Source organism: Schistocerca nitens, chromosome 3, assembly GCF_023898315.1.
Source record: "Schistocerca nitens isolate TAMUIC-IGC-003100 chromosome 3, iqSchNite1.1, whole genome shotgun sequence".
Lineage (NCBI taxonomy): Eukaryota > Metazoa > Arthropoda > Insecta > Orthoptera > Acrididae > Schistocerca > Schistocerca nitens.
The window spans coordinates 483,093,787-483,115,944 of record NC_064616.1 but is presented as its reverse complement, the minus strand read 5'-3'; the positions used below and the strand labels follow the sequence as shown (position 1 = coordinate 483,115,944).

The following is a 22,158-nucleotide window of genomic DNA, read 5'->3' as shown; positions in this document are numbered from 1 at the left end:
GTTGCAATGTTTCAGGGATGACAGACAAGAGTACATCTATAAATTCCAAGTAAGGGACCCTGGTCTGGAAATGACAGAGTTTAAAGTTCTATGTGAAAACCATTCTTATATCTCCAACACTGGAATGTTTGTACCAGTGCTGCTGTTTTGAAGATTGCAGGGTATGCACTTTTCAAAGGTGGCAGTTTGAAACAAAACAAGAAAAAAATATCCAGTACACACAGGGCCTAAAGTGTGTACCCTAAAAGCTGCAAACACTTTTTCACTTTCAGTACCGTGAAACATCTCTTCTACTGATGATGTGCTTATAGATCTCAAGGCATCCATTTCAGAGCCCACATTTATTGGGTTTTTTTTCTTGTTTTGGTCCATACTACCTCCAACAAAAATATGGGGACTTGCATTAGAAGAGATGTGTTTCTCAGTATCTAAGATGAGCAAGTGCTCATAGCTCTTAAGTTATGCAGAGGTATCAGAATGATTTTTGTTTTCAACTTTGTAATTTCCAGACCAAGGTATCTTACCTCAAACTGATACATTTACCCCTCTTCATCATCTCTGAAAGTTTCTATCATCTTCAGTGTCTTTTTTTGACTACAAATCCATAGTTCCATGCTTTATTGTCCTGTTTAGCTTTCCTTCAATGGGCACTGTGTATTTTGCAACAAATTCTTTATTCATATTAATGACACAGAAGGCAACTGAATGAAAATAATGTAATGATATAAATGAAACGTCTGAGTTAGCAAAGCTGCTGAACCACATGGTCATATCATTCCTATCAAAAGCACACATAACTCTATAGGGTTCCACCGTAAGTCTCAGTTCTTATGCTCACTTTGAACACAGACTAGGTGACTGAAATTTTATGAACAATATAATGTGACACCATCAAGCACAAATGCTTTTCCAAAAGATGTAAAATGTGTCAATGTTCGTAACTACAGATCATTCACCACCACACTAAAACAGAAGTGGAAACTATCTAGACCTTCTGTCATTCTGCTTATAATTTATTACAGTCTGAACTGCTATTTCTGTAACAAGTTACATACAGTTCTGGAACTGTGTACCCTCCAATTGAAAAAGAAATGTACTGAAACTTAAGTGCTCTCTTCATTAACAGGAAGCCTACATGAAAGACTGTATGAGAAAATATAACTGGCGAGATCACTCACTCATGAATTGTGTGTTGAATACTGACTTTGCAGCATATCCAGCTCAAATTTTTATAAGAAGTCAATGAGGAATGGAAAAGATAATTTTTTAGAGACAAATGAAGAATCTTATGTACTTTATTTCTGTACTGTCAGGTAGACAAGATCATTTTCTATTCTGTTTATGTGTCTGTCAATCACTCAATGCCTTAACTGTATGTTGAGTTGTTACCTTTACTCCTTGCACTGTCTGTATTCTACCAAAAAATTATTTTCTAATACTGAACTCTTTAAATCTTTTATTATTATCATATACAAGTTCAATGACACCCATACAAGTACCACGAAAGTGCAGAATCATAACCTTTCTACTAAAGATATTTTCCTGTTTGAATAGGAAAGAGCATACAAAATGCTTACCATCACTGCTTTCAACCAATTTTGTTCAGTGGGAGAGGGTTAATGGGATAATGGAAAAATTAAACATAACATTCCAACAAAAGATGTGAACATACTGAAGCACTTGCAACATATTTATAATGCCCTGAGGATTACAGAGACAGACATTGTGTGGAAACTAGTACTTACACTTTAGGAACCAGTTCAAATCTCATCTTCTCAAGATTTGGGTCCTCTGCCAGCGTTGCCATGGCTACAGGATATGACACTTCATAGTCAAAATGAAAGTCTACGCCAGCTGGTGGGCTACGGACAAAGGTTCGCCTGTCCTAGAATTTTAAGAAAACATTTGTTTAGTAGTTCAGAAAAAGAGAAGTTTCACCTGTAAATTAACATCACCTAATACTTAACAAAGAAGTCAATACTGACACAGTTAGTGTGTGTGTGTGTGTGTGTGTGTGTGTGTGTGTGTGTGTGTGTGTGTGTGTGTGTGTGTGTGTGTGTGTGTGAGTGAGTGAGTGAGTGAGTGAGAGAGAGAGAGAGAGAATATACGAACCTGATCTCTGAACAAAAAAGCTAGTTGAATTACAAAGGCTGCAGAAGCAGAAAACATTTTTTAAATATTTGTGTTGTATTAAAGATCTTCTGAAGATGGTATCAACATGTAACATATGAGGGTATCACATCAAATCAATGCCCTGCATAGTTCAGGAGCTGGCTTGCACCAGAGTCACAGAAGTCACATACAGCTTTCTTGCAGTATATCCAGTAGTAATGTAAGCATTTCCCTATGGCTCTACTGCAACTTTAATGTTTAATTCACATATAATCAATTTCATGACTGTAAGCTGCACATAACAATGCACTGAATCTAAAAATAAATTGTGATGCTGTTAACTGAAAATATTGACATAATTACCAAAATAAATTAAATAGGTGTAAAGTAAAGCACATGAATGTCCTAACCACAATGGTCTCCAAGAAAATGGCTTTTTAGCAATGTTTCCTAGATCTGCTTCTTACCCATCGCACAGGAATCCTGTTACACATTTGAGAATTGCACTGGCATCAATATGGAAAAAAATTTATGTTCTTGAATATATACAAATATTAGGTTGGTGAGTGTTTCCCTTGGTTGATATCCACTATTACTTGACACAGGAGATAATCTCTCCCCCCTTCCCCACCTCGATGTCTGGAAGCAGGCAACAATGTGACAAGCAGAATTGGTATTTCTTGTCTTATATAATGGCTATGTCAGCACCAGTGAAGGATGTTTTTTTGTCCCAAGTGGAAATGTAGCACATTGCATCCCAAATGCTGCAAAGTAAGAAATTACACAGGGCCCTGGGTCAAATACACAGAATCAAAAGCAACAGAAATCAATATTCATAATAAGTGTTCATTTTTTGGACAGCAGTAGGTAATGCTGAAGACTGTCGTTCACATGGACTGACACTAAACTTGCACGTTAAATCAAAATTTTTCTCACCCTGTCCAATTTAAGACAGTGTTTGGAAGTTAATCTTCCGAAATGTAGGCACAGGATTTATAAAACTGAAAGTAAAACGAGACTACATTAAATATCGAGGAGAATATGAAAAGTTTCTATGCAGAGGGCGAAAAGTAGCAAAATGAGTGAACTAGGTAGTACGAGAGCAAGTCAAAAAGTAAAGGAAAATTTAAAGTAATTTTTCACTTGTAAAATAACTGCAACATAGTTCCACTACACAAACTCCCTCAACCTCCAAACACTTCATCAGTCTCTTGAAATGATACACACACCCTGTCCAGTCACAAAGTGACCCCCTTTCAAAAGCCTGAATAAACACCTTCTGCAGTGTGCGACATCAAGAAGAGTGTCACTGAGGTTCTGGAAGATACTGACATGGATGTGGAGCCATGCCGACTTCAGTGCCGTGACCAGCTGTGCTACATTTCTTGGTTGAGAATACATGGTTCAATCAGCCTGACTGAGGTGGTCTCCCTCACTCCTGACTTCGTATAAACCCAGGGAGTTCGGTGGCCACAAGAGTACACTAAATTCATCCTGGCACTATTCAAACCACAAACGTACACTGCGAGCAGTTCAACACGTTGCACTTTCCTGCTGGTACATGCCACCATGCTGAGGAAAAATGAAATGCATGCAGAAGAGGGCATAGCCCCCAAGGATAATTTAACAAACATTCACAAGACCGTAACACTCTCTCCTGGTTGCAGGGTGTTGCTTTCAAACATTTCATGCTCCACACACCAATAGAAATCTGTCTGATGGGTCGTGAAACACAATTCATTTGCAAAGGCCCTTTGTCACCACTAAGGGGACAACCGGTTGCAGTACTCGTGTGTAAAATTCAAATCTTTGACACCTATGAACAGCTGTCAGCATAGGTCCATGACCCACATACCGCAGCAACATTCACTTGAGGAGACATGGTTGGTAACCCCTTGGTTCATCTGGGCAGTCAGTTGCTCAACAGTGGCATGTCTATTCACCCATACACATCACTGCTGCCGTTTCTCACCCGTCATCAACGGCCCGTGCTGCACCACAGTTGCCTCAGCACCGGTTTTGGAAAGCGCCGTTTTGCCATGCACATATACTTTAACCACAGTGGCACACCAACACTTTACAAACTCAGCTTTTTTGGAAATGCTTCCACCCTTGAGCTGAAATACAATAATCTTGCCTCTTTGGACATCACACAAATAGCTCTGTTTCTGGATTATGACTAAGAACGTACTGTTTAGTGCATGCCCTGGACACGCTTCATATACCCTCCACAGTTCATTCTGCCATCTGCCGTATGCGAGCGATTATTGCGTATTGATATCTAACATAGGCAGTGGTCACATTAATGTGACTTAATTGCGTAATTCTGTTCCAGAAGAAGCTTTGTGCCATCATCTAGATCCACTCTTGCACCTTATCCACGAACTTCACACATTGTATTCATGCATGCAGGTGCTCCTTCATGCAACCAAACAGGTGAAATTCATCTTGAACTAGACCACGATTGTTTAGTGGGTGCTACAGCCACTCAAAACCAATGTTTTGAGGTTACTGGATTTTGTCCTCCCAGTAGTATGAAGACAGCTGAAGCAATATCACACCTTTTGTAAACTTCCCCCTCCTATTAGTTTCTGATTTTGGATTTCAGATCACATATTAGCTCACAACTGCTACCACTTTTTATTGTTTTATCTTTAGAAGTGTAATGAATTAGTAGTGGATCTTCCCTATCCCAGAACACGTATGTCATCAACTTCTCTGTAGAATCCTGACTTTTGAACTTTCTTCTCTGCCAGTTAATCTGTTTTCCTAATGATGGATCCATGTCATGTCTTAAATGTGATTTCAATATTTCCAAGCATTTCTTTTTGCATTTCTCAGGTGAGATGGCATCCACCAAATGTGCACATTGTGATAGTTTAGAAATTTGTGGACAACTGCAATCACTGAACCACGGCTAATGTTGGACTCATGTGCAGTCATCAATTCTCCCATGATGATTATCATAAATAATTTGCTCATTGTGTCTATATTGCTATCCATTTTTTAAGTGAGTGGCATACCCAAATGCTCTTCATTACAGATCAAGACACACTGACTTCTGAAATGATTTACACTCTCTTAAATTGTTTTATTAAGTAAGAGAGCAATCGCCACACTGCAGGGGCATTCTGCAAATAATATCCACAGCTTTAGTCCCTTCAGAGTATAGGGAATAATAACTCTTCATTTTTTCCTTGGTGCATACAGACAACAAGGCACTCATCATAAAATGATCTCAAATCACTACAAAAAAGAGTTAATCACTGAAGCAATACAGATGACGTACAGGAACAACAGTGAGGTTAAGATATGTTATTGTTGAGTCAGTACAGTCTACCAATGGAGCAGAAAAAGTGCCCTTACTTACTGACTTGTCTTTTTTCTCTGGATAACATATTTCTAATATAGTCTTGATTACTATGTTATGGTCCTCTACAAGAGAAACAAAAAATAACTGATATGGACACACACTATTATGTAAACCTAAAAAATGTCTGAAAATGCTGTTTTATGAAACCACAATCCTTTGTCAGACTTTCTTATCTGGCTTAAAGAGAACAGTCAACTGATAAGGCAGTTTAGTTACATTACTTATTTTTGTGTTAGAGGATACTGACAATTCTTTGTAACATGGGTGGTTTTATGAACTGGACGCATTTGTGGTATGGAATCCAATGAACCACTTGATGTAGTGATGTAAGTCATCTGTATGTAAGGAAAAAAGTACCGTAGAAAGTGTGAGGCATTCTTCTTTGAGAGATTCTTCATTAGCACAGCCAACCCATGGAGGAAAGGCAGGTTCCGCACCTTTTGATTGTTTTTCCTTGATGAATGATTCCTGTTCTTTGTTGAAGTCTCCAAGAAGGCTCTGAAACACAACGAATATATGTACTAATCTCAATGTTGATTTTTGAACAAGAATTGTCTTAGTCATTACATAGCAAAAGCAATATGAATTATGTTACAGTAACAAACTTTTGGAACAAATCTTGTCCCATCATGTGTCTAGGAGAAGGACCACGTGAGGTTGCTAGGAGGTGTTTGGGGGGAAAGACTGCTTCATTCCACATTTTTGTGCTGCCGACTTACATGTAAATAACTAAAGTTTAATGGTGTTGACTTACTATAAAATAAAAGAAGTTCAAAAACACCGAATGAATGTGTCAGGAAGAAGGGGGAAAAAATTGTCTGACTGATACAAACATGAGTCTGCTACACATAGGTAGCCATCATAATCGGCTGTCTCTTCAAAGACATTGTGTTTATGCCAGTGACTGTTAAACTTTTTATTTCCACTATTGCAATTTCGGCCTCAGGCCATTATCAAGTGCAGATTTTTTTGCCTTTAAGCCATTTCTACTTTATACAAGCTGACACATTTATATGTCATTGTCATTTGTTGTTACGTACATTCGTAACACTGCTAAGTAGTGCGAGCACTCATGTCCATATATCGTAAAACAGCACAGTCTGTGCATACGTATGTTCGTTCAACCATCACTAGTAACTATTGCACTAAACCACAGCAGTGAATTACTGTTTACAGTCTGTGATTTGTTGATTTTTGAGAGAAGTTCTTCAGCATTGATGGGGAAATAATATTTTGTAAACTATGAGAAGTTAAAGTTACTGCAGAAAAGCAGTTTAACGTGCAACAACACTGTGATACAGCCAGACACAGCAGCTTTGTGAGGAAAAGAGGTGGATAGCAGATAAACACTGTTATTTGAGCAAACAAATTGATCTACAATCGTGTAGTCATCCTTCAAGGGCCTGTGTGATACAATGATGTCTAGGAATTCCCCATTGGAGAAGCTGAAGAATCTCTGCTTCAGACAGTTCTTGGAGAAGAAAACAGCAGATCCAGAATGCTCATGAAAATATGAATTAGTGTTGCTGACCAAAAGATTTGAGTGTTGGTTGGTTGGTTTGAAAAAAGGGGGGAGGGATCAAACTGCTAGGTCATCAGGTCATAATTCCACAAGGTGCAAGTAAAATAATCGAAGCATACAATACACAGCAGGAAGAAAGGAGAAAACCACAAGAATGACAGAATGGCAACAAACACTAAAATAGACAGAAATTGGACCAGAAAACCACAGAGAGATGCAAGAAACATGTAGAAGAGATCAAAACAAGAGAGCAGATTACCATAGCTGGCTGACCATGAGAATAAAAAGGAGAAGCCAGCCACTCTGCAAAGTGGTAAAGGGAAGGACTCCAGTTACGACAGAAGGGATTGGATGCGAACTGCAATTGTAAGCTCTGACCTGGGCAGCCGATTTGGGAGATGAACTGCTGTGGTTGGGAAAAGGAGATGGTAATTCAGACATGCAGGAGAACTACGAACATGTGCAATGTAACTGGCGAGCAGTTGTGCATGCCTAACCTTCAATGAAGGGACTCCTGCCTCCACCAGGACACTGGTCACTGGACTCATTCTAAAAGTTCCCGTCGCTAGGTGGACACCACAGTGGTGCACTAGGTCGAGTAAAGGCAACGCGAGGGCACCGCCGAACTGTAAACCAGACTCCCATAGTTATGGCGGGATTGAACAAGGGCTCTGTATAAGCTGCAGCAGTGGAGAACGATTTGCACCCCAGTTGGTGTTGCTCAGGTAGCAGAGGGCACTTCCGCTTAGCTGATGAAAGTGAGGTAGCCAAGACAATTGGGCATCGAAAACCAATCCTAAGAATCCATATGTCTCCACTACAGTGAGTGGATCATCATTAAGGTAACTACAGAAATGCATGACACACGACGTTGCGGCTGAAAACTGGATGGCTTCCTGTAGGTGCCACTCAGCAACACCAGTACTGGAGGAGCAGTACGAAATGCAGAAGTCATCTGCATACAGAGAAGGTGAGACCGACGGCTCTACAGCTGCTGCTGGACCATTAATAGCCACTAAAAATACAGGGACACCCTGACATGGAGCCAGTATGCCACATGACTCCAGGACCCAACCCAACCGACGACACACCATATGTTCCAGTAGATTACAAAGAAAGTTGGTGCGGCTGATGGGCCAGTAGCTATCCACATCAAGTGGGTTTTGACCGGGTTTGAGCACCGGAATGATGGTGCTCTCCCGCCATTGCGATGGAAAGACGCCATTGCGCCAGATCCGGTTGAAAATGAAGAAGAGATGTCGCTTGTAGTCAGATAAGACATGTTTTATCATCTGACTGTGTATCCGATCTGGCCCAGGAGTTGCGTCAAGGCAATGTGCAAGGGCTCTGAGTAGCTCCCACTCTGCAAATGGGGAGTGACAGGTTTCACTGTGGCATACAGTGAACGAGAGGACTTTCCTTTCCATCCGTCATTTGAGGGTGCAAAAGGCCACGGGGGATCTTCTCCAACACAGAGGCTCGAGCAAAGTGCTCGGCAATCACGTTTGCGTCGGTAGATAACACGCCACTGATGTTAATGCCATGGAAACCTGTTGGGATCTGGTACCCAAGAAGACATCTGATCTTCATCCGGAGTTGGGAAGGTAATGTATGGCACGCAATGGCCGACACATACCTCTCCCAACACTCCTGTTTCCATCGTTTTATAAGCTGGCAAAGGTGGGCACGGAGCCGCTTAAAGGCTATTAGGTGCTCTAGGGAAGGGTGCCGCTTACGTCACTGTAGAGCTCGCCGACGCTGTAAATTGACTCAGCGACTTCCAGCGACCACCAAAGGACTGTCTTTCACCGGGCGGCACCCTAAAGAACAAGGGATCGCATTTTCCACCGCAGAAACGATCATTGTAGTGACCTGCTCAACGACAACATCGATGGCACCATGTGTGGGAGATTCAGCAATGACGGCAGAGGTGAAGGTATTCCAGTCGGCCTTGTTTAAAGCCAATCTGTTTAGGCGTCCGTGCGCATGACGCTGGGGGAGAGACAGGAAGTGGTCACCACCACACAGGTTGTCATGTGCTCTCCAGTGGATAGAGGGGACAAGTGCAGGACTGCAAACTGGGATATCAATGGGCTAATATGTGCCATGTGCCGCACTGAAATGTGTGGGGATTTCCTGCTTCGTCCTTATCCTAACCGCCACAGCTTGAGGAGGGGTTCAAAGGGGCACAGGTTCACTAGATATTGAGTTCAGGACATAGACGTAAACTGCACCTGACACACTATTATAGACGCTACGGTTCCTGTAATATCCCTTATAGCTGCGGAGGTCAGGGGTCCGCATTACTGGGAACCAGGTTTCCTGGAGAGCAATGCAGAAAGCAGGTGTAAAGCTTAAAAGTTGCCACAGCTCAGCCAGGTGGTGGAAAAAACAGCCGCAATTCAACTGGAGGATTACGTGATTGTGAGACTGGGAAGGCACGAAACAATCAATGAGGCAGTCTATGCCTCAGGGTCACCTGCTGCCACCAGATGAGTACCTGTGCGATCGACATCCATTGTGTCTGAGGGCCCAGCGAGGTCGCGAGGTCTAGGTCCTCAGGGGATGCCAGAATCTCCACCTCATCCTCAGACACAGCTTGTAGGTAGTGGTGGTGTTGGTGCCACTACAGTGCCTTGATTCTTGGGGGGTCTTTTTCTTTTTAGGTTTCTCTGACTGCTCCTTACGTTTTTCTGGATGGGAGGGCTTCACTGATTCAGTCTCAGGGACTGAGGTGGTCCGTGAAGCCCTGCGGTTGCTTCAGCCACTGGCGGGTGTCAGCTTTGCCACTGGTAGGAATCTGGGAATGGAGTGACCCAAGGGATCCCTTCCCGCCAAAGAAGACTTACGCTTCTCCAGCTGAGAAGTGGGGACTGACATCCCCGATGGGTGGGGGTGGGGTGGTGGTGGGTTGCTCCTGAAGTAGGTTGTGCAGGAGCAACAGGGAGGAAAGTACCCCCCACCATCAAGGGGGCAGGGGGAGTCTGACAGCTCTGAGAGCCAACTGTACATCTACATCTACATCTACATCTACATCTACATACATACTCCGCAATCCACCATACGGTGCGTGGCGGAGGGTACCTCATACCACAACTAGCATCTTCTCTCCCTGTTCCACTCCCAAACAGAACGAGGGAGAAATGACTGCCCATATGCCTCTGTACGAGCCCTAATCTCATCCTCATCCTCATCCTCATCTCATCTTTATCTCATCTTTGTGGTCTTTCCGCGAAATTTAAGTTGGCGGCAGTAAAATTGTACTGCAGTCAGCCTCAAATGCTGGTTCTCTAAATTTCCTCAGTAGCGATTCACGAAAAGAACGCCTCCTTTCCTCTGGAGACTCCCAGCCGAGTTCCTGAAGCATTTCCGTAACACTCGCGTGATGATCAAACGTACCAGTAAAAAAATCTAGCAGCCCGCCTCTGAAATGCTTCTATGTCCTCCCTCAATCCGACCTGATAGGGATCCCAAACGATCGAGCAGTACACAAGAATAGGTCGTATTAGTGTTTTATAAGCGGTCTCCTTTACAGATGAACCACATCTTCCCAAAATTCAACCAATGAACCGAAAACGACTATCCGCCTTCCCCACAACTGTCATTACATGCTTGTCCCACTTCACTTCATACTGCTCTGCAATGTTACGCCCAAATATTTAATCGACGTGACTGTGTCAAGTGCTACACTACTAATGGAGTATTCAAACATTACAGGATTCTTTTTCCTATTCATCTGCATTAATTTACATTTATCTATATTTAGAGTTAGCTGCCATTCTTTACACCAATCACAAATCCTGTCCAAGTCATCCTGTATCTTCCTACAGACACCTTTCCGTACACCACAGCATCATCAGCAAACAGCCGCACATTGCTATCCACCCTATCCAAAAAATCATTTATGTAGATAGAAAACAACAGTGGACCTACCACACATCCCTTGGGCACTCCAGATGATACCCTCACCTCCGATGAACAGTCACCATCGAGGACAACGTACTGGGTTCTATTACTTAAGAAGTCTCCGAGCCACTCACATTCTTGGGAACCAATCCCATATGTTCGTACCTTAGTTAGGAGTCTCCAGTGGGGCACTGAGTCAAATGCTTTCCGGAAGTCAAGGAATATGGCATCCGCCTGATACCCTTCATCCATGGTTCACAAGATGTCATGTGAAAAAAGGGCGAGTTGCATTTCGCAGGAGCGATGCTTTCTAAAGCCATGCTGATGCATGGACAGCAACTTCTCTGTCTCAAGGAAATTCATTATATTCAAACTGAGAATATGTTCGAGAATCCTGCAACAGACCGATGTTAAGGATATTGGTCTGTAATTTTGAGGATCCGTCCTTCTACCCTTCTTATATACAGGCGTCACCTGCACTTTTTTCCAGTCGCTCGGGACTTTACGTTGGGCAAGAGATTTGCGATAAATGCAAGCTAAGTAAGGAGCCAATGCAGTAGAGTACTCTCTGTAAAACCGAATTGGAATCCCATCAGGACCTGGCGATTTATTTATTTTCAACTCATTCAGCTGCTTCACAACCCCAGGGATGTCTATCACTATGTCCTCCATACGGGAATCTGTACGAGACTCAATCGGCAGTAAGTTTGTACGATCCTCCTGCGTGAAAGATTTCTCAAATGCTAAATTTAAAATTTCAGCTTTCGTTTTGCTGTCTTCCGTTGCCAGGCCAGACTGATCAGTGAGTGACTGGATGGAAGCGTTCGACCAGCTTACCGATTTTACATAAGACCAGAATTTCCTTGGGTTTTCAGCAAGATCTTTTGCTAAGGTATGACGGTGGTAGTGGTTGAATGCTTCGCGCATCGCTCTTTTTACAGCAGCACAAATCTCTACTAACTTTTGCCTCTCCCGATCTTCCTAGTACCGCGAGTGCAGCTGCCTTTGCTTCCTGAGCATTCTCCGAAATGCGCTGTTAAACCATGGTGAGTCTTTTCCGTCCGTAACCCACTTTTTCGGCACATACTTGGCCAATGCGTGATTTACAATGTGTTTAAAATTTGCCCATAATTCTTCCACGTCCATCGTACCGGAAGTAAATGAAGTCGATTCATTTACTAAGTGGGATGCTAACAACTGCTTATCTGCTCTTTCTAGTAAGAATACTCTCCTAGCCTTCTTGACTGACTTTTTAACTTTCGTAACCATAGTCGTAATGATAACATCATGATCATTAATCCCTGTCTCAACACTGACACGATCGATGAGGTCTGGTCTGTTCGTGTCTACCAGATCTAAAATATTTCCGTTATGCGCTGGCTGTCGATTTAGTTGCTGAAGACAATTTTCGGATAATGTGTTCAAAAGTAATTCACACGACGGCTTGTCTGTACCACCTGTAATGAATCCATAGACATCCCAGTCTATACTAGGTAGGTTGAAGTAGCCTCCGACTAATATAGCATGATCCGGGTACTTCTGCGATACAGAATGAAGACTCCCTTTGAATGATTCTAGAACTGTCACGGTGGAACCTGGTGGCCGGCAATAACACCCCACAATTAACTTTATTTCCCCTAGCTCTGTTAAATGTGTCCAGATAACTTCACAATCACACTCTATTTCGACCTCAGTAGACAATATTTTTGTCAACTACAATGAAAACACCATCTCCTACGGTGTCTAATCTGTCTTTCCGATACACGTTCCAACCCTCACTAAATATTTCAGAACTTCCTATCTTAGGGTTCAGCCAGGTCTCAGCCCCGAGAATAATTTGCATGCCACACGCTTCCTGGAGGGCAGTAAATTCAGGAACTTTATTCTGAACACACTGAAAATTTACTGCTAATATCTTGATAGCTGAAGTGTCTTTACACTGAGCGCATCCTGATTTCCCTGCCTGCACATCGACTGGTGAATGTTCATCAGGACACCTCGCACTACTGCCTAGCCTAAAAAACCCCCATGTGCAAGCCACAAGTGCTCTGCTACCCGATTACCCGCTTCCTTTGTGTAGTGCACCCCTGACCTATCTAGGGGCGTCCTACAATTCCCCACCCAATAGCGCAAGTCTAGAAATCTGCAGCCAAGACCGTCACAGACTCGACGAAGCCTCTGGTTGGGACCCTCCACTCGGCTCCAAACCAAAGGACCCCGATCCACTCTGGGAACAATGCTGCAAATAGAGAGCTCTGTACACGGCGGAACGGAAGAGGGTACAACGATTGTCACAGCGGCAGCGTAGGTTGACGTCATATGCACAGGATGTAGCATCTCGTATCTTCTCTTAGCCTCAGTGTAGATCAGTCGGTCTTATATTTCATTATTTTTCTTTCTTTCTGGAGAATCCTGCAGTCTGGCGAGCAAGGTGAATGGTGCTATCTGCAGCTGACACAGATAGGAGATGCGGCACAGGGAGTACTGGGATGTGAAGGACATCCACAATCCCAACAGGTGATGCTGGAAGTACAGCAGGAAGACACATGGCCGAACTTCCTGCACTTGAAAGCACCACATCAGGGGGAGGGATATACGGCTTTTGCGTCACAGCGGTAGACTATCACCTTGACCTTCCCGGGTAATGTGTCACCATCGAAGGACAAGATTGTTTGAGTGTCCATCAACGAAACCAACAATGTGGGTGGATGCTATGTTGCAAATGATGTTGTCAGTTTTCTAAAAGTTGATGGATCTGGAGGACTGTTCCTCCTAAAGTATGAAGCTCGCTCTCTCGTGAGTTAACAACTCGACAACTGCCATTTTGTTTGAGAACTCTATGAAGGTACTGTGGCCAGATGATGTGACCAACAGAGGCAACATTTTGCAGTTTGTAACAGATGGTGCTTTATACATGGCTAAAGCAGTCAATGGGCTGCAGATTATCTACCCTCAAATGGTGTAAGTCACTTGCCATACACACACACTGCAACAGATGGGTGATCAAATTACCCTGATGTGGACAAATTAATTTCCTGTAGTAAGAAAATCTATGCGAAAGCTCTGCTATAGGTGCAGAAATTCAAGGGCGAAGCACTTTCACCACTCTTCTCTTGCATGAGTGGTTCTTGGCTTAATGCTACTGAGTCTTACTGCACCAGCTACAGCAAAATAAACAATCTTTTGTGAGACTGATAGCAATGAATCGAGTTCTATCAAAAGTGTGGAAGATGTCTTCACAGATATCTTGTCTGGAAATCTGGCATGCATCAAGGCTAAATTTTCAGTGGTGTCAAACACCATCAACATGTGCAGTTGGGTCAAGCTCGTGCACATGAAGTGACTGATGAAGTGAACTACACAATGCAAAGTGTTCTCCTGTGGAACCTTGGATATTCTACAACATGCAACATTTGTCACAGCTTTTCTGGGAATGCCACTACGCTTGAAGATCCTGAACCAAAACTGGCCCGCAGTGACCTTGCTGCCTTCAAATACACTTCGTTGAGGTCTTGCCACGTAGAGAGGAGCTTTTAGAGGTACAAAAATTTCGTCAGTGGCAACAGTAGATCTTTGAAAATTGGAAACCTGACAATGCACCTTGTGATCAGGCGCAGCTCTGCAGCAACTGAAGACTGACAGGACATGTTAACTAATTTTAATATACAAGCGGTGTGCAGTAGTACAAACATTATTTTATTGTTTTGGTAGGTGTTATTGTTTTCATTGGAACTTTTCCCTTTTCTTCAAAAAATGGTTCAAATGGCTCTGAGCACTATGGGACTTAACATCTGAGGTCATCAGTCCCCTAGAACTTAGAACTACTTAAACCTAACTAACCTAAGGACATCACACACATACGTGCCAGAGGCAGGATTCAAACCTGCGACTGTAGCGGTCGTGCAGTTCCAGACTGAAGCGCCTAGAACCGCTCAGCCACAATGGCCAGCCCTTTTTTTGAACTCACACACATGCAGACATTACAAATGTACGTGCCAGTTAGTGTCAGACACTGCAGAAGGTGAGCACTATACTCACAATTGGTTCACAAGTGTATTTTGTATTAAATGGTACATAAAAAAATCAACAATGTTATTTAAGTAAACTTAAATGAAGTCACTTTTCAAGGTCACGTTTATCTAAGCTTTAGGCCATCATTAAGATCTGTGTCATTAAAATCTGAGTTATAGTTACAATCAAAGGACAGGAAGGAGGTGTCTGTCTGTTTTTCTGGCCAGCCTTCAATTCAAGTAACACATATGCCACAAAATGCAATTTCTGAATTCGTCGTTACTATTGTCAGACACTCTGCAGGGATGGAACACTGCCAATTTTATTGCAAATGACATTATTACACAGGTAAATAGCTAATCTAATAATCTGTATTCAATGTATTCCACCAAATGCACTTAACATACATACTAGAATGAGGCATAAAATATCAGCCACAGTAGTTAAATTTGACACTTTAAATGACAAGACTGCTTCACTGGAACTGAAATGTCACACAATGGAGAGTTAATAGTTCATGAACAGATATAAAGATGGAGGAGACAACTATTAGCTTTGTTACTTTACATGGCACTACAACACAGAAGGGGCAGTAAAATTGAAATGACACATATGGAAAAAAGTACGTAAATTATTTATTATTTGCAAAGTAATCACCATAACTGGTAACATATTTATTCCACTGTGGGACAAGACTGTCAATTCCGTCATGGAAAAATGCTTGTGTTTGCCCTCGGAACAATGATTTTATCCAGGGATGCACCTGTTTGTCTGAAGCAAATCAATGGCCACGCACGTCTTTCTTCAAGGCTCCAACGACATGCAAATCTTGTGGGAAGATATCTGGACTGTATGGAGAATATTCAAGGGCTTCCCAGCGAAACTTCTGGAATGTAGTCTGAACAACCTTTCACACGTATGGACAAGCATTATCCTGCAAGAAAATGGTGCTGTCCAGCAACATTCCTGGGTGTTTGGACCTGACAGTGCACTTCGATTTTTGCCGAGTGGCCACACAGCACTGTGCATTAATTGAAGCATGCTATCAAGTCCAAACACCAAACAATGCTGACGGGTGGCATCATCATGATGCAGGATAATGCTTGCCCACATGTATCTCAGGTTGTTTCGACTATGCTGCACAAGTGTCACCGGGAAGCCCTTATACATTCTCCATACAGTCCAGATCTCTCCCCACGTGATTTCAATATTTTTGGAGCCATGAACAATGACATTCGAGGTTGCCGATTTGATTCGGACAAAGAGGTGCATGGCTGGGTAGAATCATAGTTCCATAGGCAAGTGCCAACATTTTTCCATGAACGTATTGAGTCTTGTCTCACAATGGACTAAATATATTAACAGTACGGCGATTACATTTGAAATGAACAGATTACTTACTTTTTTTCTTTTGACTGCTTCTTATATTTTGACCCTAAAACAGCAGTTACTGACTTGACAAATTCAGCGGTGTAACTATTTAATTTAAGGAGTTATAACGAAAAAAAAAAAAACATTTAAAATTGGTGTTCTCCTGTTTGTGTCCCGAGTTCAACAGTTCAGGGGTTCTGTGACACTTCTATCATATTATCCAAAAATCAGTGAGATACTGATCAGGGCCCTTTTTCTCTCTACGATGGAAATTTACGTTAGGAGTGCCATATATGTATGGATGGTGCTCCACGAAGCAGGCTTAAAGAACACAGGAATCTCCATTTTGCGTGCATTTTAATCAGTAATTTACTGTCAATCCTACAGACAGTAACCCAATGTATTAACAACAGCTTATATGATGTGAATCTAAGGTTACATACTAAGTGGCAGTAACCCCGTGCCAGGCAATTAAGTGTGAATTGCAGAGTAACCATATAGATGAAGTTTGGAGACAGGGTCTCTTTCCTTAGGGGATACAATGACATGACAGTAAAGCATAAGAAGAACGTTTTCTTGGACTGGTGCAAAAAAACTGAATTTAACTGAGCACCCTCAACTTTTTCTTCACAACACTATTGTTCATTAAGTACACAACCACTATATTTTGTTTTGATCTGTGGCCTAGATTAATTTTAAGGAATATCTCAAAATCTGTGATTACATTGTGAAAGCTGGGTGCAGACTGATCTAGCAGGGAAGCAATGGCGAACTGTGTGTAGCAGTCGAGTCTGAAAGCGTCAAGATTCTCATTATTACTCGTTCATAAGTATCTTTCCGCTGAGATTTCGCTAAAACGACTAGCACGATATTTTATGAAGCCATTGTAGTCGTGCCTGTGTTTTGGTTGTCAAGGAGATAAACAGCAAATCTTCATTCACTAGGAAATGCTATCAAAGCATGAAGTTCGGATCCTCGACAGTAATCCGATGTGTTGCCGAGTTTAGGGACCGTTGACCTCAGCAGTTTGGTCCCTTAGGAATTCGCAAACATGTGAACATTTTTTGTTGCCGAATTCGTTGCTGTTTTCATACTCGGAAAAGTACTGATGCTACAGAAAAAAAGGCTTGTACGTTCATTGAATGAAGCTAACAAGGGTAGCATACATCCATCGGTTCACCGATTTTGCTCAAATTTCGTGCTATTGTAGTACGTACTTAGATGTAATATATGTCGCTTTGGTACGAGTAACTTTTAAACGTTTTCGAAAAATCGAGGTTCGAAGTTTTACGATCTGAATACTATGCAAGAGTTCCATCATCGAGCAGCGGCATCAGCGCAACCGGGTAATTCGACCTCTATTGCATGCCTCGCCATTTGGTTTTCCATCTAATATTACACCACGTACTGTTATGGCGACATGTCTGAAAGATTAGAGAAATAACATGACGAGACTAAGGCGCCATAGATAGATAGATAGATAGATAGATAGATAGGTGTTCCATTGATCAATCGCACGGTACGGAAGCCGTTATGATGTGGAACGTGTCAAGTGGAGAAGAAATGCACATATGAGACAAGATTTTTTTTTAATAGTACATTGTTAAAGATTGATATTTCTATTATTTACCCCATTCCCTTAAATGGCACAACATGCATATACTATATTAACAGATTTATTTATTCCTATTCTGGTCTGCGTCTTTCTCTAACGCCACCGCTTGACGGCTGGCGCCCTTGTATCGTATTCAGTTCGAGAAACTCACCCAGATTTCTCGAAAACGCTTGAAAAGCGCATCGTATAGAGCAATATTTGTTGCATCGACGTTTATATTATAATTGTACGGAAGATAGGCAAACTCTGTAATCCTCTGGGTGCATGCTTTCCTTCCGTGACCTCCTTTCTACATCTTTGTCTTAGTTCTTCGTGTCTACACTGTTATAGCTTTGTGTACGTCCCGTCAGCCGCATGTTCTTCCTAGTTCTCGTATCTGGTAGGAGAGCGCGAGAGCGCTGGGGCGCCATTTCCTCGAGACCTTGCTGGATCCTGATGAAAGCCGATAAGCGATTGCCCTTCGACAAGGAACTAAGCATAAGATAAAGAGTACCACGGAAGCCAGTGATCAATATGCGTGGCGCGCCACGTGACCGGCCAATCAATAGCCGAGGGCCTGCCTCCGTCCAGTTACTAAGGCACGCTCTGTGCGCTATTCTGCTGAACGCCGTCAGATCATTCTACAACCGCGTGACAGCTGCGCGCCTAGGCGGTAGATATTCGAAAAAATTTCTCTCTGGCACTATTTCGCTCAGTCGATCACTCTCCTAGGTACCCTTTTATCGCCTTTTAATTCCTCTGCCCGAGAATCGGCTCGCCCGACCAGTTAGCAGATAGAACAAACCAAAATTTTTGGCACGAAAGTCCAATGCGTGAATAGTGATATGTCGCAGTAGGTGGAGGTCGCAACTGAACCTAGGTCGGAAATCCGACTGAAGACCAACACTGTCTGCATTTTCGTTAGTTTCTATTAAACGGGATTTTCTCAACTGTCTTTAGCAATCTTAAACTTTACCAACACCTTGTTCAGCACATTGCTCCCGTAACGAAGGAGATTATTTTTAACCTTTCATTGACGACGCGGTCATTTATTTATTTATATCCATCTTTGATTGTTTTTATGCATATATTGTACAAATACGTTTTGTTGCCACAGTCACAGTACACATACTAATAACAACACACACCACATAAAATAAACATTAGAGAACAATTTCTTAATTTTACAGTCCATAGAAAATAATATACAGAAGTATCAAATAAACTACTGACATACTAAGATAAATACAAAAAGGTTTACCGTTAGAAATAATTTAGTAACTCAGGTCATCCTTAGAACAGTTTTGAAATTCTGAAGTATTATAGAAAGCCTTTTCTTTCAACCAGTTGTCAGTGTTTTCAAGTCATTAAGTGAGACATGATGCGCTCGCAAAGGTGAAGTATTAAATAATTTTATGACCAGGTACTCATAACTATACTGTGTTTTCTTTAATCTAGCTGTGGGCATATCTGTTTCATTTGCCTCGTCTTATATTGGTGCGCAGCGTCGCTTAAGCTGTGTAAGTTTTCTTTAATTTAAATGCAAAGGTATACAAAACGTGAGAGGGCCGTAAATACTTTGAAGTCTACTGTTTCTGGCTGAGTACTAGTTCGGTTTGGCCAAGGATGCGAAAGAAAAATGCCGTGGCATTTTCAAAGGAACCATTTCGGCAGTCACCTTGACAGATTTAGGAAAACCATGGAAAATCTTAATTCGACTGATCTGCGAATCACGTGCAAACTATTGCACTATTTCGCTCAGTCGATCACTCTCCCAGGTACCCTTTTATCGCCTTTTAATTCCTCTACCAGAGAATAGGCTCACCCAGCCAGTTAGCAGATACAACAAACCAAAATTTGCGAATGACAGAGAAGTCCAATACGTGAATTGTGATACGTGTGAATTTTTACACAATGAGTTCGGACGATCTTAATATCAGCCTGACTTCTAAAGATATTAATATTTATTCTGTCCCAGTCATTCATTTGGTACAGGCCCGCTCAACTGGAAGAAAACATGCTGAGAACTATAGAAAAAATACCGATGGTAATGACGAAAGCACACACTTGTCATTAACAGGCGACAATAAAACAGACTGTACATCTCATTATACATTCGCTGGTGGGGGCTCTTTTTTATACAAGATTGCCAATGTAAAAATCTATCGGCGTCACGTAATCTATCTTACCAAAAACATTAAGACTGCCATTTCATTTATTTTATTTTCTAACGTAATATTAGTTTGTGCCGAGCTGTACGTCGGAGCTACATCTACGTAAGTCACTGTACACAGAATGGCGGAGGGTAGGTCGCACCAATAACAGCAATTTTCTGTCCTGCTCCACTCTCGTATTGAGCGAGGGAAAATTAACTGCCTACATGCATCTGTATGCGTCCCAACCCCTCTTCCATATATGTAAGTTCCTCGAACATGCCGGTTGCTTTTTCATATGGGTTACACCAATTTGGTAGACCTTGGTTGGCATACCTAGTTGGTAAGAACTCCAAAAGCTGGAACAATTCTCTGAAACTGGTCGCAACAGAATCTTGAGAGAAATTTCCTTTACAGATGCACTGAATTTTCCCAAAACCCTACCAAGAAATCCTAGTCCTCCATTCACCTTCCCTAATATTAATTTAGTGTTCTGTTTCTTATCGCATCTCAGGATTATTGCTAAATACTAATCTTAAAATAGTACACTATCGTATTCTTCCTCGTTATGCATGATGCTTCCTGTAAAAAGTTTTTTAAGCGGACGGTCTACAGTTTGTCTAGGGGTACCTGCCGCCAGCTGCACGTACTGCCTGTGAAACTAGCCCTGATAATCGTCCTATCTAAGGGGCGGCCCTTCAGAAAAGAGCACCTTTAGGCACCACCCGTCACTAACAGTCCGACTAGTCCTACGCAGAGGGGGTGCTGTCAAAATATCTTATATCGCTGCCGGATACAGAAGACGTAAAATGGAGCCAGTTCCGGAGTCAGAACACAACAACAAATACGGCACCTCCGAGGCTGGTGTCGAGCCAGCGTAAAAACTGAGCTCGTTACCTAAGTTACAGATAACAACGTAGAGGGCTCCTCCACTCAGCGTTGGTTCCCGCACTATCGGAACATAGCCGGTGGCAAGGTTATTCTGTAAGCAGAGAGAGAGAGAGAGAGAGAGAGAGAGAGAGAGAGAGAGAGAGAGAGAGAGACGCCGATCTACACGTGCTCTCCAAATCACGCTGGCGACTCCATGTGACATGGGCAGTTCCGCTCGTCAAAGCTGTGTATAAGGCCTGCCAGTATCAGTTACAAGCAAGGAAGAGTTGACTTTGCTTGCCGAAGAAGTCGTTTGTGTGAAATCGGGGCGGTCGTATCGTATGGCCATAAACAATGGCGTTTGTGGCAAGGTGTTGCGTGTTTGGCCACTGGCTAGGACGCTTGCTAGGCGAGATAATCCGGAATATCCATGTGTATAGGATGTTACAACAGGGCAAATACAGATCCAGGACACTTGCTGCGGCGTGGCAAGCCACGGCCTGCTGCGTCAAGGCAAAAAAAGAGACAAGAGCGACAGAACTCTTGAGTGGCTCATCCCCCACCCCCGATGAAATGGATGTCGTCAAAGTACATAAAACCGGAAGCGATGCCTACAAGAGGAAACACAGCGGAGACTACGAGACAGGAAGAACAGTTTCTGCTACAGCAACGGAGGCAGGATCTCATCAGAAAACTTTTACATCCAACATATAAGAAGGAAATACGAAAGCACCGACAGTGATCACGGAGACGTATGTTCTGGAGACGTATGTTCTTCAGGTGATCCCTTTCAGACGAAAATACGACAGCTATACAAGAAGAGAATGCCGGCCGAAGTGGCCGTGCGGTTCTAGGCGCTGCAGTCTGGAACCGCTAGACCGCTACGGTAGCAGCTTCGAATCCTGTCTCGGGCATGGATGTGTGTGATGTCCTTAGGTTAGTTAGGTTTAACTAGTTCTAAGTTCTAGGGGACTAATGACCTCAGAAGTTGAGTCCCATAGTGCTCAGAGCAATTTGAACCATTTTTTGAAGAAGAGAATCTGGACCACCAAGTATTACAACTAGTTACAGGACGGAGAGCACCGCAACACAAAGCAGTGCAACAGTTAGAAGAAAGGGAAAGGAAAAGAGCGACACTGTTGCAACAAGTAACATTCTGTAACATCCTCCCACAGGTGGGCGCAAATCTAACGTGAATCTCTCAATACAACGCAGAGGGGAGACCACAGAAAAAGAAGCGCTTCCC

At 42.6% G+C, this 22,158-nt stretch overlaps 1 protein-coding gene across 5 annotated transcripts in view; it reads right to left on the bottom strand.

Annotated features, from left to right (window-relative positions):
* The window catches only part of LOC126248410 (synapse-associated protein 1), a 339,042-nt gene that overhangs the window by 38,873 nt on the left and 278,011 nt on the right, over nucleotides 1-22,158 (bottom strand). For all 5 annotated transcript variants that reach the window (XM_049949366.1, XM_049949367.1, XM_049949370.1 and 2 more), the window contains exons 5-6: nucleotides 5,843-5,983; nucleotides 1,746-1,885 (exon numbers count right to left, since the gene is read on the bottom strand). In XM_049949366.1, coding sequence (XP_049805323.1) covers nucleotides 1,746-1,885; nucleotides 5,843-5,983 — 281 coding nt within the window. The remainder of the gene's footprint in view (nucleotides 1-1,745; nucleotides 1,886-5,842; nucleotides 5,984-22,158) is intronic.